The sequence below is a fragment of the Nesoenas mayeri genome, assembly GCF_963082525.1.
Source record: "Nesoenas mayeri genome assembly, chromosome: W".
NCBI lineage: Eukaryota > Metazoa > Chordata > Aves > Columbiformes > Columbidae > Nesoenas > Nesoenas mayeri.
Window position 1 is genome coordinate 1,670,557 of NC_137553.1, and position 19,221 is coordinate 1,689,777.

General features: G+C 39.3%; 1 protein-coding gene across 2 annotated transcripts in view; it reads right to left on the reverse strand.

The window, feature by feature from the left end:
- The window catches only part of LOC308051366 (ubiquitin-associated protein 2-like), a 131,974-nt gene that overhangs the window by 74,796 nt on the left and 37,957 nt on the right, over nt 1-19,221 (reverse strand). For both annotated transcript variants that reach the window (XM_080361750.1, XM_080361749.1), the window contains exons 5-8: nt 18,842-18,952; nt 11,990-12,143; nt 10,153-10,230; nt 261-315 (exon numbers count right to left, since the gene is read on the reverse strand). In XM_080361750.1, coding sequence (XP_080217876.1) covers nt 261-315; nt 10,153-10,230; nt 11,990-12,143; nt 18,842-18,952 — 398 coding nt within the window. The remainder of the gene's footprint in view (nt 1-260; nt 316-10,152; nt 10,231-11,989; nt 12,144-18,841; nt 18,953-19,221) is intronic.

Genomic DNA, 19,221 nt, shown 5'->3' on the forward strand with positions numbered 1-19,221 from the left:
AGGTACAAACAGGTTCTCCAAGTTTGAGATAACATTGAGTGAACTTACATTAGGTTTGTATAGGTGTGTCTAATTAGAAATACTGGTTTAAGACAAAAACAATCCATTAATCATCTAACAGATCTGTGAATTTTTGCATCCATGTTAGTTTATCAAACATACAGCAATATTAATACATCCAGTGGCAATATTAATATTGTAAATTATTATTGCCACTGAGTTTGATCCTTGCCAAAATCTGTGCTCTGCATGTTTCTTACCCCATGCCTTGGGCTGAAAACCTCCCCGCTCCTCTCCCTCTGCCACGTCCAAACCCTAGGAGAGAAAACACCATTTAACAGCAACGGCAGAGGAGCCACCAATTGCTAGTCTGTCACATTAGAAAATACTATGTTTGAAGAAGAAAACTACTGTAGTTAAATATAATTTACTTCTCAAATTTCCTCACAAGAGAATTTGTTTCCCTAACACACACAAGTAAACCATTGTTCATTTAAGAGTAGGTGTTTCAGTAGGACTTGCAATTCTTTGCTATCTTTTCTGTATCTAGCGAAGTAGCTCCAAATGCCAAGAAAAGAACTTACCTAAATACACATCCCACATTAGACTGCTATTGCCAAATTAGATATGGTTTGAAATTTTGTCTCTACTTTCTCACTCTTGCTTAAGATGCTCTAGAATCCCAGCCTCCCTGATCTCTCAAGAAATTCCCTGTCGCTTCTTGTCTGTGAGGAGAAGGTTTAAATACTCCATTTGTTTCCTTCTCTGACTCAGCTCACCTGTCCAACACTACCCTCCTATGCTTTTGCCAACCTGCAACCACACATTCCTTCTGCTTCCTCCTTAGTCATAGTTACTGACATGAAAATTTCCCAATTCAAATTACTCACACTTCCTTGTTATCACCCACAAGAATATTAATTTCAATTTTAACAAGAAATATGTGTTGCCTCCAATTTTGATTACCAGCCACAGTTTACAAGCTTCTTGATACAGTGAATGACTTTAGTTTTGCATGCTGCATAGTGCCAACAAGGCATGAAATTTTTTTATTTCTTAATCATCCATAAAGAGCATGTATAAATAAACTGTTAGGAACTATTTCTTACGTGCAACATATTTCTACATAGTTTTTGGTTTTTGTTTTTTTGTTGTTTTGTTTTGGTTTTTTTTTGGGGGGGGTGTTTGATTTTTTGTTGTTTGTTTGGTTTTTTTTGTTTGTGGGTTGTTGGGTTTTTTTTTTGAGGAAGACTATGAATATTATTTTGTATTACAGGAACAGGAGGAGGTCAAGAGCTGCAGACTGAGAACAAAATAATGTTTAATGACAAAATTATGTGGTAAGTCACCAAGCAACTGCAAGTTTACCAGAGCACAAAAGTTGTAATCCTAAATCACCAATACACTGGTTGTACAAACATCAGAATTATCCATGATAGGCTGTATGAATTTGGATCAAAATTACCCCTTGTTTTCAGGGGACCACCTAAACTGAATAGGAACAGTAGCTCCACCAACATGGTAAAACCAGTTAGGAATTTCCTTTCCCTCCCCTCACAACTTGTTCTTCCCCTTGCCCTAGTTCACTGTTCCAAGTTTTAAGAGACATTTCTGGACCTCTAAAATGTCTACTACCTACATTTTCAAGGACTTCTTAGAAGCATCAAAATAGCAGGACAGCTTTACTGATATCCTATACAAGATGACAACTGCTAGCTACAGAGGAATCATAGAAATCTGCAGAGGAAGGATTCCTATCCAGCAACACAGAACAACTGAAATCTGACACTAGGCCAGGCCTGCTATCTCTACATTTTCACACAGAATCACAGAATATTAGGGATTTGAAGGGACCTCGAAAGATCCTCTTTACTCTCTTTTCAGTGTAGCAACAGCTGCAACCTGGCAATCGTCATCCCTCTTCACTGAGCCCACACATGGAACTATGCTCTTTGCTCTGCCATAAACAACGGTGCCCCAGACTCTGCTGTACCTAACCGATTGTAGCTTGGCCTCTGAACCTCCTTGCTCAGCCTACCTATACTGCTGCTCTTCTCTCCTTCACCCACCTAAAATCCCCAATCTGGGAGGCTGATCCATGACATAACAGGGTCATAGCTCTCAGATACACAGAAGACAGTGCACTCCAGATTATCTTTCTGCCCATTTAAATATTTTTTTTTAAGGGTAGAATCAGCTAAACAAGTTTACTTGGGGACACTGTAAGTGCCATCTATCTAATAAATTTACTTCCGACAGCTATCAGTACAGCATTAAACACCATTTACTAGTGATGCACAGAAGAGAAATCCAGTTACAAGACTGATTGGGAGCTGCGAATCACAGAAACAGTCAAGAAGAAACATTTTTGAGTGAGATAGACATTAAGTACGGAGAAATTAGCTGGAATACCTATCATGAAAGCACAAATAGATTTTCAGAAGAGAAGGTAAGTCTCCCCAGCCTCCCAAGTGCAAAAGTCTGAAAGAATAACCTTAGCATATTAAACAGAAGATGAAGTTTTAGCAAGTAAGGCATATGTAACATGCTGTACCACCATGGGCACAATAAACTACTGGCTCAAAACAGCAATAAGAACTTCTAACAATTTTAGAAATTGCTAGAAATAAATTATGTTGTTCCTGAAGTTCCATGCACAGTCGTAGACTACTAGCCAGCAAGGGCTTTTTCATACCAGATCACTTTGAAAGTTAATCCTAAACTTGAATTTCAAATGGAGTCCCTTAAATTCATAAAGCTGTGTCTATTCTTTCTGTCATAAGTGAATTTAAATTGAGTTTAATCAACAAATACAACAAATAGCATTCTAATGAAGACAAAAGGGAAGTACCAAACCAGTGGGATTACCGAAAACATTACATTCAAAGCTAGAAAATACACTTACAAAGAACTAATTCAAAATATGGGACAGTGAGTAGACACCACTGAAAGATCACCCTAACTCAGACACAGAATCTCATACATCATGGTCATTAATGCAAGATGCCAGTGGTAAGGGCTGATGTTCTCTTTGACACAACCAGATCACTAATATATTCTTAAATTCTCATGCTAAGAAAGTTACTTCTCTTGGGGAAAAAAAATAAAACGTGGCCTTAAAACAATTAGATAGCACGATCTTCTAACACAGAAGTTATTCACGAAGCAACTATGAATGCCCCATCAGGTATTTGCAAACTTTTGATGCTTTTTAACAGTGACTAAAAGGTCAGTGAGCAAATGGGGCTTCACACTGCAATTCAGACCAGGGACCCAAATTCTGAGCATGCAATCCCACAATAGCTTAAACCCACACTACTACAACTGAGGTCTTTCTCACCAGTGATCACAAACTCTGCTCTCTTTCTTGCACTGACAGTTTTCCACATATTAGCGAGTGAGCACAAAACCACCATCAGAAAACAAAATTATTAGTTCAAAGTTCATTATAAGCTCTCCAAACCAGTTTCCCTACTTGCTAAATACCAGAAAAAACAGTCACCTTTACACTAGGTATAGCCACCAAAGAAACCTGCTGTCCCCAGCTACCATGCTGCCTGCTGCACTTTCTTCTTTTTTGGCTTGGTTAATTTTAAACTGAGATCAATAAGGTTCAAATGCACCAGGAGACAGACAAGACCAATTCCTCACAACAGTAATGCCAGTTTATGCTTGTAACATAAAAAGTATAGCTTTAACACTATTCAAAAAAGATGTGTGTATATATGGTTTAGATCACAATGGTCAATGCTTACAAAAAAAAAATAAAATTCTTGTGGTAATTCATAATCAGTGAGTCTTCTATCAACATTTACATCTACCTACAAAAAGAAAACAAGTGACTTGGCAGTAGTTCATTAAATCTTCTAGTGAGTCTAAAGGAACAGACTTTCTTACCATCAATCAACATATTGAGTACAAAAGCAAATGACGGACATCAGGCAAACAAAATTACTGCCCTGCCTCATAAAACCTCATAACATTTCTTCACATTCTTTTACACTTGGATCTACAAACAACAGCCTAAAATATCAAGGCAGCATTGCTTACTCATTTCTGTTCCAGGAAACCAGGACTGGGGAACTATGTTTAAAGTTGATTCTGATCAACACTCCTGCTACCACCTCTTATCCAACGTCACTTTAAATGATTAACTATTTAAAACATGGTTTTACTTCCTTTAACATAGTAACTCTGTTCAGCTGTGTTTTGTTGGTGGTTATTTTTCCTACTCTCCAGCACACCTCCTTCAGTTGACTAAGTTCACATTAGCCATCACTTATTCAATTTACTTTTTTTTTTTCTGGAATGAATTCTAGAGAAGTCAACATTTATACACAGGCAGGTGGCAAGATTTTCTGTTTCCATTAAAACCCATTGAGAGTCCAAAACACTCATAAACACATGATTAAGTCTTCACTCTGGTACTGTCCACTCATGGAAATAATCGTTCATCTCATTCATGTTTCTTCCCCCAAAACAAATGCACACTACTTGGGAGCATGAGAAAAGTATGTAGTACCACAACTCAGATGGGACTAGCCCATTAACTTAATAGCCTATTCTGTAGAAAATCCAGTTTGCTGAGTTTGCAGACATAAATCTTTCCACTGCAAGACAGGTACTTTATTTCAAAACTCAGATTTTCACACTGACAGGTTTAAATTAGAGAAAGATACTTTAAGGTTAAGAAAGAGGCCTAAGAACAGCTGAAAGGAAAAGGAAATGCAGACTGGAAGGGCAGGCAACACCCTAGATTTGTGCTTATCTCTGACTACACAGTAACTGAACAGCCCTGGTCTCTGCTCTGGAAATGCAGAGCCAGCCATATTCCCAGCAGATGCTGAGGTGACAGAGGCTTAAGCCTTATGAAGAGATAAGGGAGCTAAGTATAGGCTGTTTGTATTCTAGGTATTCCATACTACCAAAACAAACACTGAAATTGTATTTAATAATTCAAATAATTTTTGTCTTATTAGTCATACAGCTAGAAGCATTGTATCAGTTTTACATACTGCATGTACTCTAGTAACCATTTTTAGAAGCACGTGCAGAAAACTTTCAACAAAAGTTATGTTTAAAAGAAAAAAAAATAATTTATGTTAAAGCTAAATTCTGGTTAATTGCAAAAAAAACCCAAACAAACAAACAAACAAACAAAAATCAACACACATGACACACAGAGCTTCCTAACTAATGCAGAACCAACTACAACAAAACTAAATGGACTTCAGATTGTGACCTCCAGAAGGTCTGCTCTACATTCTATGCTTTAGAAAAACCAACATCCTTACTAGTTCTGACAAAGGAAATCAAAAATATATCCTGTACCAACTGTGTTAAGCTTTTAAAACAAGAAAATGCAATTCTGGTTACAGAAGCTTATTTTTTTTCAAGGATAGCATACAACTTATCTAAAAATGTAAAAAAAAAAAAAAAAAAAAATCAAGAATACAAGCTGGACTATAGTCATGTATTTACAAAACAGATAAGCTGTTTTGCTTTCTTATACAGCCAACAGAAAAACCAAAAGCTTGAAAGGCTACTTGTCATGCTGATTAAGTCCAAAATTAAAACATAATGTTTTTCCCTTTCATTTTTATTTCTGTTTTGCTAGAAAAAATTCCCTGTCAGCATCCATATTTATGGTATGCTCATGTTACTCTAGAAAAACTAAGAGAGGAAGGGAATCATGTAATGGAAGTAAAAGCAACAAATCCATTTTCACTTTGCAAACCATGAGAATTACTACACATGAATCTGTAACACTTTATATGCTGAACCAAGTTCAAAGGTTCATCTACCAGCTATGGTCAATTAGATATCTAAGGAAGAGTACAAGAACTGAAACCACAGTACAGTTTCTCAGGTCTCCTGGTCTTCAACCATTTGTGGCTCAGACTTCCTCAGTGGTTTTCCCTCTTGCTGCTGTGGTTCTTTTTTAGGATGAAATTGTCAAGTCTCTCTGTAAATTTTCAGCACCCACATCATCTTATTGAAAGGAGTTCCTCAGGTTAACTACATGTATGAAAGAACCACCTTTGGAAGTTCATTTTAAACCTGTAACCTACTGATTAAATTTAATATTCCCTCATTTGCATACTTGCTTGGAGTGATCAATTGATTTCCCCACAAAACCTTCTGCATGAAAATTTTACAGATCTCTACCATACACCCACTCAGCCCTCTCTTTTGCAGGTGAAGTCCTAGTCTGCTTGTTCCTCAAATCCCTTAAATGCAGTCTTCCCAGTACCTTCAAAAGCCTTTTCTAGCTCTATCAGATCCTTTTCAACATGGAGGAGAGTGGGAGAACCAGACTTGCACTTAAAACTGAGAACAATACAAAACAGCAGCATAAAAAAAAAAAAAAAAATGTGCCTGTAAAGTTTGCCAATTTGTATAAAACACTGCAGCTGATTAAAAAAATACAAATGAGGAATGTTTCTGGAGCTGACAATCCTAAAGACATAACCATCTTTCTCCACAATTCCTTCAAGAGATTCCATTCCAGACAGTTATAAATCCTTGCAATACTGACACACAAATATGATCACTTTGATGCAATTACTATCCATCACCATTATAGTATTTTTTACATCTAAATTAAGCTCATTCAAGAAATACAGTTCTGAAAAGATAGATGGGAAGACCATCTTAAAAAAATAAATTACTTCACTCCTTTCCAAGCCAAAGTTTACACCCTCAGTTTAGCAAGCAAAGATTAAGGGCAGAGCAATTTCAGCTAGGATGTGTCCTGAAACACATCCTGTGATGCATTTTTGCTTTCTGTTAATCAGTCAATAAGGTGTATCTACTTCAAATCCTTGATCTCCTGCATACCAGCAACCAGTGGTGTTTGTACACCACAACCTCCTACCCTATGAAGTTGCAAGGTATGTTGCACAGTCATTAACAGAAGATCCACTGCACAACAAAGCTAGTGCTTACAGCACCAAGGCTGAAATACTCAGTTATCAGGGTTTTTCCCCCTCAGTAAACAGCACATTATCACCCCAGTGTCAATCCCATTTCTACTATTTTCAGTGTTTATCATTTCTTAAAATTAGGTTGTTCTATAGTGAAGCAGTAATACGATGGTCCAATCAATCTTCCCCTATAAAGCAGCCAGTAAGATAACTCCAGCCTGAGAAGGTAGCATGCATTGCTCAGATATTAGCTGACCCCTAATTTTGTATCCAGTGCCTGTATTTCTACACACACTCTGCATGAAACATTTATAAAAAAGGGTTCTGTGATGATTACCAGCAATCTATTTACTTTCAGCTGAAGTACTTTATCCCATATTTGACTATTCTGTGTAACAGAAATGAAAGACTACTGAATTAAATGGCAAGAAGCTTTTTTTTATTATTATTATTTCTACTAATATCCAATGAAAGAAGGTCATGCATCCCTGAAACACCAAGAAGTGAATTACACAGTTGTATACAACTCCCTGCAGATTTCAAGGGCTTGCATTATAAAATTAAATTAAGTATTTCCTGCCACTGAATACATACACTTGTTATGTAATGATCCTGAAGTCATTCAACGGGTTTATCACAGACAGAGTTGAGAACACTTCATTAAGATACTTTGCTCACATGAAGGTACAGTCTAAAATATTTGGTAGAGAAATACATTAATACTATGTACACTAAGACAGTGAACATAAATTGGCTGAAGTTGTTCCTATTTCTTCAGTCTGATATGTCAGTTTGATCTTATGATTAAGTGCTTTGTCTTGAGACATGATATTCATCTAGAAACCTAGTGTTGACAACAAAAGCAGTGTATTGTTCCATAAAGTTACAAAGCAAAAAAACAGACTGCATTTGAAATTAACCTCTAAGATTCACCCAACAATTTAAAAAATTCCTACCTTTATTTTCATAATTTGAGTATAAAGGATTATTTTACAAATAAATAACCAAAAGACTTACGTTCCATCTATTAACAGTGCTAACATATCAAAAACTGTAGTTGTGAACTATACCTCCCCTGCAAAGCTACCTCTCTGCACACAGCATTTGGTATTTCATAGAATCATAGAACAGTTAGAGTTGGAAGGGACCTTCAAATGTCATCTAGTCCAACTCCCCTTCAATGAGCTGAGACATCTTCAACTAGATCAGGTGTCCTGGTTTTGGTTAAAAAAAGCCCAATTCTCTTTTAGCGAATTTTTCCTTTCAGTTATGTTCTTCTAAGTAACTGCATTTTTCTGAAGTTGGCTGTATGTTTTTTCAGACAGCATTTTCTCCAGAGCTGATAACACCCAATATTTACAGTTTTACTGAGCTAACATGGTATGCACAAAAGGCCTAGGTTTATCTTTTATTGCTATAGCAGCCAAGGTCACTGATAAATTTTTTATATTCCATAAGTGAGAGGGTTGTACTTGCAGGGAGAGGTGGACAGAGCAGGTGACTCAAATTGACCAACGAGATATTCCATGCCATCCATGTCATACACATTTTAAAGTTAGGAGATCACAAGGGTCTTGCACTCCTCACCTATGGCCAGTGTCTGAAGAGGACCCTGCCTGCAATCCTGATCCCAGTTACAGTCCATGCATCCCTGAATCCAGTTCCTGTCTAATGCTGAGTCCAGTCCAGGACTTCCTAGTGCCTGTCCTGCAGCTGCTGGCACAATTCCAGCCCCCGAACATGCAGTCCCTCCACTACTCCAGGAAATTCAATATTGGTTTTGTATATTTTGCTTTATTTTCTCTTATTATCAGTATTATTAGTAAAGCTTTTTTCACTTTCCAATTTTTAAGTCTCTCTCCCTTTTCCTCTGATTCCCTTTCCTTAGCAGGGAGGGCAGGGGTTAATAGAGAGCATCTGCCACACTTTATTGTTGCCCTGCAATAAATGGTGACATCAGGTTGCTCAGAGCCCTGTCCAGCCTGGCCTTGAATGTTTCCAGGGATGGGGCATCTACCACCTCTCTGGGCAACCTGGGCCAGTGTTTCACCACCCTCATTGTAAAAAATTTCCTCCTCACATCTAGTCTGAATCTCCTCTCTTTTAGGTTAAAACCATTAACCCTTGTCCTATCACAACAGGCCCTGCTAAAAAGTCTGTCCCTATCTTTCTTATAGGCCCCTTTTAAGTACTGAAATGCTGCAATAAGGTCTCCCCAGAGCCTTCTATTCTCCAAGCTGATTCACATGCATGACCAAGTCATTCTTGCAACCCTCTGGAAGCTACATGTCTTTGCATCTTTCCACTCCTTCAAGATGCAGATCTGGAGACAATGAAGTTGGCTAAGCCTGTCTTTGAATGCCTCATAACTAGATATTCCAAAGAGGAGAGCATTTGAAGGCAGAATTTTTCACAAGTTAGACATTACCTATTAGGTACATTAGCTCTGCTGTGCACTTTATCATTTTAACTCATTTAATACTCACTTCCCTACATATTCTGTGCTGTACCTAGGTTACTCATTTTCATTCCTCCTGCCCTAAGGAAAAAAAAAAAAAAGCCTCTTTCCACTCCAACTATGAAACTTCTAACCAACTCCACACCCCTTTATTCCACATGAAATCCATTTTCAACACATTTCCTATCTCTACTACAGGATAGGATTGGATCTGTACCTAAGATTCTGTAGTATTCTTTTTCCACAGTTCTCTTCATCAACTCTTCCATGCCAAATTCCTTCTCTTACTAAAATGCCTCTAAGTTGGCTTGTACTTCTTCTGATTGGCTACCAAAAACAGAAGGCAAGCCTGACAACCAGATCTACCTCAAAGAAACAGCACAAGTACACATCCAATCCCTCCCTGAGAGCCCTACAGATGGAATTTTTTACTCTCTTGCTGCCAAGGTATGTCCTGAGTAGCCCAGTGCACTCCCACTCACAGGAGGCTGGCTTGAGTTGATCTGGGAAACAGCTCTCCATTGCCTGTTACACAGGAAATTACCCTAAAGGTGATGTTTGCCAATTATTAACAACTCTTGTTCTGAGACCAAGACATGACAAGGGGTAAGGGAGGGGATGTACCTAAGTTAAAGGTGGCTGAAGTGCTTGGGGAATCAAAGGATAACCAACAAATGCTTAAAAAGAAGCATTTAAAGAAATGAATGGGAGAATTCCTTTTCATGACACAAAATCCATGCTAGTCCCACAACAATGCCACCATCTCACCTCTCCCACGGCCACGTTTCCCACGGTCTGAAGGCTTGTCTCCTTGATTGTTGTCCACTCCATTCTCTTCAGCTCTAACTGTGGAGAGAGGACAGCTTAAGAGAATCTTTAGAGACTTGCTTGAGACAATATAGCCATCTGCTTAACCTGAACCCCAAAAGAAAAGTCAAGATTTTGAAGTTGGCTGGTCAACAGATCTCAGTCACCCCTCTTCTTTGGGGGCCTAACTACAGGCAATTTATGTTTACTTTGCACTGGACAATTAGGAAGCAAAATATCTAATAAGATGTGTCAGCAGACACTTCTGTTTTTTGAAACAAAAAGAAAAAAATTGCAGTGTTTTGCAGCCTACACTATTAAATTAATTACGGCCTCACCTCTTTAACAAGGCAGGAAATAAAGCTGCCTCATTCTATTGCTTCCTTGATAATGCGCTGGGTGGCAACAGTGAAAGAATAAGGGATAAACAAGAACACCAGCTCTTTTCCTGTCTGCCCATATCACATCCCTGTACAGACAGGGAAACTTAATAGAACTCTCCTCTGTATTTAAATCAGAGGGATGACAACTGTGTAAAGGTGAGGCATTAGAAAAAGCACTGCAACTTCACTATTTTGTGGAAAACTCCTGAGGAAGTACTCTGAAAGATGGTTGGCTCTTTGGAGAAGGAAAAAAAAAAAAAAAAAAAAAAGACAACTGGCCACTTAAAACACTGCTGAGATTTTGTACTGCACAACTTGTCCTAATGTCAGCAACAAAATCACTAGTGTTTGGACTGAGAAGCTGGGAAGAGGATATCAAGATTTGGTAACCATCTCAAAAACTTTTAGTTCCAGTATACCAAAAAAGACAAGCAGCATCTGTGATCTAGCTCTGGCAAAAATTTTGCCCCTCACTTTCATTTTGATGGATCTGATTTCAATTTTTTCTAAGCAGAGCTGCACGTTTTATTAATATTTTTTCCTATCTTGACTCTATTCTAAAAAGATCCTCAGTGTCTTCACAGCACAACATTCAAATATATTCCAATAATGAATTGGAAGAGTTGGCTAATATTGTAAATATTTTTCATGCTTTTAAGTGAAAAGCTAAACATTTTTTTAATTCTAGTTTCTCTGCTCATCTATCAGTGTTGTGTATAGCCTTTACAGGCAATGTATACAGCTTTGATACTGCTGATAAAACTTAGAGAAAAAAGCAACGTGTATCCAATGGTCATCTAACATGATGCTACTTAACTTGGAAACATCAGTTTGCTTTTGTACAATATATTATTGCACCTGTATAAACTGCAGCAAATTTTTAAATGTTTCAATTCACAAATAATTTTCTTGGTTGTAGAAACTCACCTTTGTTTGGCTTATGTGAGTAATATATGCTAAAGATTAATAGCGATCCCAGTCTTTTCATTCCCCTTATGAGGAGAACATCTTCAGGTTCTCCCACTCATAAAAGGAGATGGAATCAAAGTTGGATAATTTTTTTCATTTAAAAAAACCAAAAAAGTGTATCAGCTGTGCAGCAACATACTCTCAAGAAGTCTTACAAAGATTAACTTCTAAAGTTTATGTAAAGAACATCAATTTGTATAAGATCAATTAATCAAAAAAGGACAGAAATTTAAATTAAATTGAATGTCTCCGAACAAGCACAGACCATCCCAAAACCAATTCACGTAGGCAGATCAAGCATATCTGCTGCACAAACAAGTTATGATACCTTCAGTACTGAGCTGTAGTTCGGATGGACTTTTTCTATTAAGCATTTGCTCTCAACTCAGCCAGTTTCAGCTGCAAGAAAAACATCTGAATCTTTAGAAATGAACCCCTATACATACTTTCTCGGCCACAGCTGCCTCCTCTTCCCCGTCTGTTGGAATTTCCCCATCCGCGACTCACTTCTCTGTCCCCTCGTTTTTCTCTGTTCTCTTTGTTTTCTGAACTTTCCTTTCCAAGGCTTTTCTTCTTTCCCCCTACAGTCTCCCAAGAAGTCTATTTGGGTAGAATAGAATTAGATACAAAAGTCAAAAAGGAAAAGACAGCTCTCAATGCATACTTCCACCTCACACCCCTCCAGTTCATGGAAAAAAACCAGGAATTTGCATAACATCACATATGTAACACCCTGCAAACTACACTGATACAAATGGAAACACGTGCTGTATTTCTGGGAAGAGATCAGAAAGAACCAAGTTTTACAAGTTGGATTTTCTTATGGAATGTGAGAATCTCAAATATTTCTGGCTATAATGGACTTTTACTAGTTCAAGGAAGCCTAGATACAACCACAACACAGAAAATATGCAAAGCAAGCAACAGTTTCCCTCTCAACTACCTTGATAAATCTAGTAAGAGAACATGACACAAAACTATCTTTTTCTCCCAAGGAACTGAAAAAATGCTTATAAGCATCATTGAACAATAGAATGATGAGAATAAGTATGTGGCCTAAGGGGGGGGGAAACAAACAAAAACAAACAAAAAACCACACAAAAAACCCCAAACAAACAAGCAAACAAAAAACCCACAAAACACCACACACACACACACACAAAAAAAACCCACACCAAAACAAACAAACAATTAAAAAAAACACAACACAAAAAAACCACCCAAACCCTCAGATGTACTAGAGTTCAAGGACCAAGAGACAGAAGGGCAGAACAACAACATCGGAAAACTAGGTCTACAATAAGCCAGACCATCCATTCTTAACAGCTACAGCTCATCATATACAGCTAAATACAGGAAAAACTATGTCTAAACAAGACAAGATACCAAGGTCCAAACGTTAAGCTTCAACCTTAAAATTAAACTCATCTTTAAAATAAATTCAGGGATAGTATCAGCTCTGTAAGAGTTGAAAATAAAATTACTAGAACACTTGCTAAGAATAGTACAGCACCTCATATATTATACAATTGCATGGTTAGTTTACTGAGTCATAGTTGCAAAGCAAAGAAGAAGAAAGGTATTATTTGCAAACCATTAGGATGGCAGATAGGTTTATATATATATCTCCATCTGTAGGAAGCTTATAGTCTAGGTAAGGCATTTAAGTGGGAAATTTACAAACGCAAATAAGGTGCCATCAACAGTGAAGCACTGCATAAAGCCACGAACTGACAGACACCTGCATCAAACAAAAAAGGTTGGCTATCAATACTTTTAGGTCCTGTCCTATCTCCTCTCAATTCGGACAACAGCAACTCAGAAGCCCTCATGAGGTAGGCAATGACCAGCTAGTCCAAGCTACCTAGAATTAAGAAAACTAATGCTATTGAGAAAGCAGGTAAAGTAGTTTATAAGTATAAACTCAATGTTTCACAATGTTTCATTGTCTCTTTTGAGAGAATAAGTACTAAAATAATGGTTATTCCAATTTTTTTATATGTAGAGGTGAGAAAGATGGCTGAAATCACTTTTCAATTTCATGTCCAGTAGAAAGGACTATACTGCCATAAGCCAATTTAGTTGAAGTGCAGACAGTGCAGATTAGAACTACAAAACTATGCGTCTGAGCAACACCATCTTATTTGTGCAACAGAAAACTCTTTTCCTCCAGTAACCATTATACGGCTTGATGTGCCTTAGCCCGTGTAACTGCATCACACATTAAAACACTCCTAGAATTTTAGAGACACTTCACAGGAGGAAAAAAAATAACTGCACAGTCAACTGAAGAACCAGAATGCACTACTTTTTCACTGATGGGCATGGTACCAAAAGATCTTTAGCCATTTGAAGAAATACCCAAACCAGGATGATCCTGCAAAGCTTAGTAGGAAGCAGCCTCTCCTTAAGTAAGGTTTTATATGACTTGTGAAGGATCAGTAAGAGAATTACTATGAAAGCATCAGATTCATGCTTTCCCACAATATAATTTTGAAAAGAGTCTTGAGAAGTTGGGCATGTCCTTTAAGACGCTACCTCTGGGCATGGGAATCCATCACAGACTATCAAAGCTGCCTGTTTTTGTAAGGGAGCTAACTAATTACAATTTCAGCTGAGGATACCTGAGTCAACCCAGGTTGTGGGCCTGAGCTTTGAAATACATAACAGAAGCCTTCTTACTGGCCCGATCTTAGATGGAAAGAAGAATAATCTGAAAGGTCCCCTTTGTTTTGTCTCCAAACATTTAGGAAGTAAAACATGGTTGGGCATAAAATCCATACATCCATAAATCCATGGGTCCAGATGGGATGCACCCGCGGGTGCTAAGGGAGCTGGCTGAAGTCATTGCTGGACCGCTCTCCATCATCTTTGCCAAGTCTTGGGAAACAGGAGAGGTGCCTGAGGACTGGAGGAAAGCAAATGTCACTCCATTCTTCAAAAAGGGCAAGAAGGAGGACCCAGGTAACTACAGACCAGTCAGCCTCACCTCCATCCCTGGGAAACTGATGGAACAACCTATCCTTTGTACCATCTCAAGGCATATCAAGGATAACAAGGTCATTAGGGGCAGTCAACATGGCTTCACCAAGGGGAAGTCATAGCTGACCAACCTCATAGACTTCTATGAAGACATAACGAGGTGGCTAGATGATGGCAGGGTGGTGGATGTGGTCTACCTTGACTTGAGTAAGGCATTTGACACAGTCTCCCACAGCATCCTCACAGCTAAACTGAGGGAGTGTGGTCTGGATGAGCGGGTAGTGAGGTGGACTGGGAACTGGCTGAAGGGAAGAAGCCAGAGAGTCGTGGTCAATGGGGCGGAGTCTAGTTGGAGGCCTGGATCTAGTGCAGTGCCTCAGGGGGCAGTACTGGGGCCAATGTTATTCAATATATTCATCAGTGATTTGGATGAGGGAATAGAGTGCACTGTCAGCAAGTTTGCTGATGACACCAAACTGGGAGGAGTGGCTGACACGCCAGAAGGCTGTGCTGCCATCAGAGACCTGGACAGGCTGGAGAGTTGGGCTCGGAAAAATTTAATGAACTATAACAAGGGCAAGTGTAGATTCCTGCATCTGGGCAGGAACAACCCCAGGTTCCAGTGTAAGTTGGAGAATGACCTATTAGAGAGCAGTGTAGGGGAAAGGGACCTGGGGGTCCTGGTGGACAACAGGATGACCATGAGCCAGCACTGTGCCCTTGTGGCCAGGAAGGCCAATGGCATCCTGGGGTGTATTACAAGGGGGGTGGTTAGTAGATCGAGAGAGGTTCTCCTTCCCCTCTACTCTGCCCTGGTGAGATCACATCTGGAATATTGTGTCCAGTTCTGGGCCCCTCAGTTCCAGCAGGACAGGGAACTGCTGGAGAGGGTCCAGCGCAGAGCAACAAAGATGCTGCAGGGAGTGGAGCATCTCCCTTATGAGGAAAGGCTGAGGGAGCTGGGTCTCTTTAGCTTGGAGGAGACTGTGGGGTGACCTCATTCATGTTTATACCTATGTAAAGGGTGAGTGTCAGGAGGATGGAGCCAGGCTCTTCTCCGTGACAACCAAGGGGCAAGATGTATAAACAGGAACACAGGAGGTTCCATTTAAATTTGAGAAGAATCTTCTTCACCGTGAGGGTGACAGAGCTTGGAACAGGCTGCCCACGGGGGTTGTGGAGTCTCCTTCTCTGCAGAAATTCAAACCCGCCTGGAGACCTTCCTGTGTAACCTCATCTGGGTGTTCCTGCTCTGGCAGGGGGATTGGACTAGATGATCTTTTGAGGTCCCTTCCAATTCCTGACATTCTGTGATTCTGTGAAAATTGATCTTATCATGATACAGGGAACTAACTAACTAAAACTTAAAGAGCTAACCCCTAACCCACAAAGCAATTGCCTAGCTTAGAGCTTTGTGTAACTTATTGTATGAGAAACAGGAGTTCGCTGACAACTTCACAGGCCTTGCAAAGATAAAAACCCAGCTGCATCCTTGGGTGAACAAGATCACAAGAATCTTGGGCACAGGATAGGGAATAAGCCAGTTCTAACCAGCTCCTCAGTTTGAGCCCCAGACAACTCAGCACACTAGGCCAGAGGTAAAAGTGTACAGCGAGGAAGCTGAGCAGCCTTCATCCACAGACTCTGGCCCGTGACCACCAAGAGGCACTGCACAGGCGCAAACAGAAGGGTCTGGAAGTGGAAACTATGGAAATTATTTCCCAGAACTCACAGTAATAAGAACTGCCTTCTCAGGGACAGGTTATGAATATGTATAGGCATTCCTAGAATTTTCGTGAATATGTAATACTTTACAGCATTTAACCAAGTTCGCAGCTGCTGGAAATTTGCACACGTCTTGGGCAGAATTATCCCCCATGTGCCCAGTACTGAATAAACATACTTTCTTTATAACCTCACAGGTTGTAAAGTAATTTCCACACCTCAATCATAGAATCATTTTGGTTGCAAAAGACCTTTAAAATCATCGAGTCCAAGTGTTAACCTAACACTACCAAGTCAACCTCTAAACCATGTCTCTAGAACCTCATCTACACACCTTTTCAATTCCCCCAGAGACAGTGACTCCATCATTTCCCTGGGCAGCCTATTTCAATGCCTGACAATCCTTTCTGTTGAGAAATTTTTCCTAATATCCAGTCTAAACCTCCCCTGGTGCAACTTGAGGTCATTTCTTCTCGTCCTATCACTTGCTGCTTGGGAGAAGAGACTGACACCCTCCATGCTCCAACCTCCTTTCAGGCAGTTGTAGACAGCAATAAGGTCTCCCCTCAGCCTCCTTTTCTCCAGGCTAAACAGCCCCAGGTCCCTCAGCAGCTCCTCATCAGACTTGTGCTCCAGGCCCCTCACCAGCTTTGTTGCCCTTCTCTTAACTCACTTCAGCACCTCAATGAGGGGGCCCAACACTGAACACAGTATTCAAAGGTGGGGCCTCTCACCAGTGCCAAGTACAGGGGAATGATTACTTCCCCTAGTCCTGCTGGCCACACTATTCCTGATACAAGCCAGGATGCTGGTGGCCTTTCTTGCCTTACAGCTGTAGGAAGTTAAATGAATACAACATGCCCTTCTCTACTCTCATACAGAAGCCTCTGTCTATCCAAATCCATAGTGACACAATTCTTGCAAGTGAAAAGTTTTCATAAAGAGTAACAAGGCTAACAGCCACACAGCATAAAGACTTAAAGATCACAGCATTAAAAAAAAGGACAAAACTGGCATAGTACCAAAGAAATTATAAATAGACATTCTAGCTAGCACTCCTTGTTCTTTCAATTCCCCAAATTGGACAGACACAAACAAACTTCTAGTGCATCAAAGCAGAGTGAAACTAGAACATGAGATTTGGGAATCTGCATTCATAACTAGTAGCACTTCTGTTTCCAACTTTACATCAAATCCACAGTTATACTGCTTTGGAGTATAATGGCCTTAAAACAACCCCTTCAAGTTGGAGGCCCACAAACTTCCATAAAGAAGAATAAATTTCTTCACACTCTGATGAGGACCCCTTCTAATTAATACTCCTTCCTCCTTGAGCCCTTTAATTTCTCTGCATTTGTTCCTGAGTTGCATTTTTTCTATGGAGATACAGTGGGTTCAGAGGGACTTGTCAAAAGACCAGAACATATGGATATGTTGCTTCTAATTGATAAATGAGTTCAGAAAATTTCTCCCATGTCATGATCACTTATAACAATTTGCTAAAGTAAGAAAGCATTTAATATTCTCTATCAACAAGAAAACTATTTTTAGCTAGAAAATGGCAAATACAAGAAGTACAAGATAACACAAAACCAACACATTACCAAAACAGATTTAATCAACATGAGATGCTCTCTTCTACTCCCAACTTACCAGCTCACTCAGTATTATATACTTCTGTGTTTTAGATGACTTCAACTCTTATAAATGAAAACGAGATAGAATGGTGTGTCCTAGATTTAGGGTGTGTGTGGGTTGAGTTTCCTCATTAACAATAAGCCAGAGTACACATCCTGACAAATCACAGGAAATACTGAATGTTCAGCATTAAGAAAGGAAGTCCAGATTTCTTTCACAATTTAGATGAGATGGAATCTAGTTTACTGCCTCGGATAAACCCTAAGAAGTCCCTCTAGCAAAAAATTCAACTGCAGCAAGACATATTTTCCTGATATCTCTTGGGATAAACAACTGCTCTGTGCAACTTTATAAAAAAACTTTGTTGTTGTTATATATACATTGTTTAGTCTCCACTTTCTGTTTTTCAGCAGTCAACCAAATGAGCAACACAGTGAAAGGAGCAACTACTTGCTGTATCCTCTTCTGCCATTAGCAGTGTTGTCAATGCAACTTTCAGATGTGGACAGCTCCTCCAACTTCAATACTAGCAATGCACATCTACAGAAGCTGCATGATTAAAATATCTGCCTGCCCTTTAGGTTTATAAAGATTGCCCTTAGACTCAGGGTTGTGGAAGTGGTACAGAGTAACTACAAACACTGCAGCAAAAAACAGGCCTGTGTCTGACAGAGCACTGAGTTCAGCTGCAGAGTTAAAATCACTGTGTGTAAATTAAAGCCAAAGGACTACGCAAGAGACCAGCTGAACACCCACAAGATTTTTCAAGGTTCAGCCTACTCTAAGGCATGCAAGCAGTAGAGAATGTGCCCCAGTCTCCATTTCCTTTAAAAGAAATGGAATGGAGACATGGAAATCGAAAGCTTCCAAAATATGACTTTCCTAATCAGTTCTAAGAAGTAGAAAGGCACAGCAAACAGAAAGAGCAGTTTAATATGAAAGTAAAACCTTACCGTGTCTGAACTTCCTTCCAGCAGTAAGTTGATTGCTCTGTTCATGTCCCCATTACAATCATGTAGTGCCACTATGCACTCATCCTGATTATTTCCCGTCACTTCCATAAGCTGTCAGTAAGAGTCAGACATGTTAAAACATCCAAATTATCATAATAAGAAAATAAGAGTTAGTACCATCACAGATTCCAAGAAATTGCATAGCTACTGTGTCAGAGAAAACTAAAATCCTAAATAAAAGTATCCGCATTTTACAGATCTGCTTGGGATTCAGACAAGAGACAGAATGAAACACAAATTAAACAGTAATCAAGAAAGCACTCTTTCACGCATTTTTTTTTTCCTTTAACTTTATGCTTGCAGCAAATGCTGTCACTCCA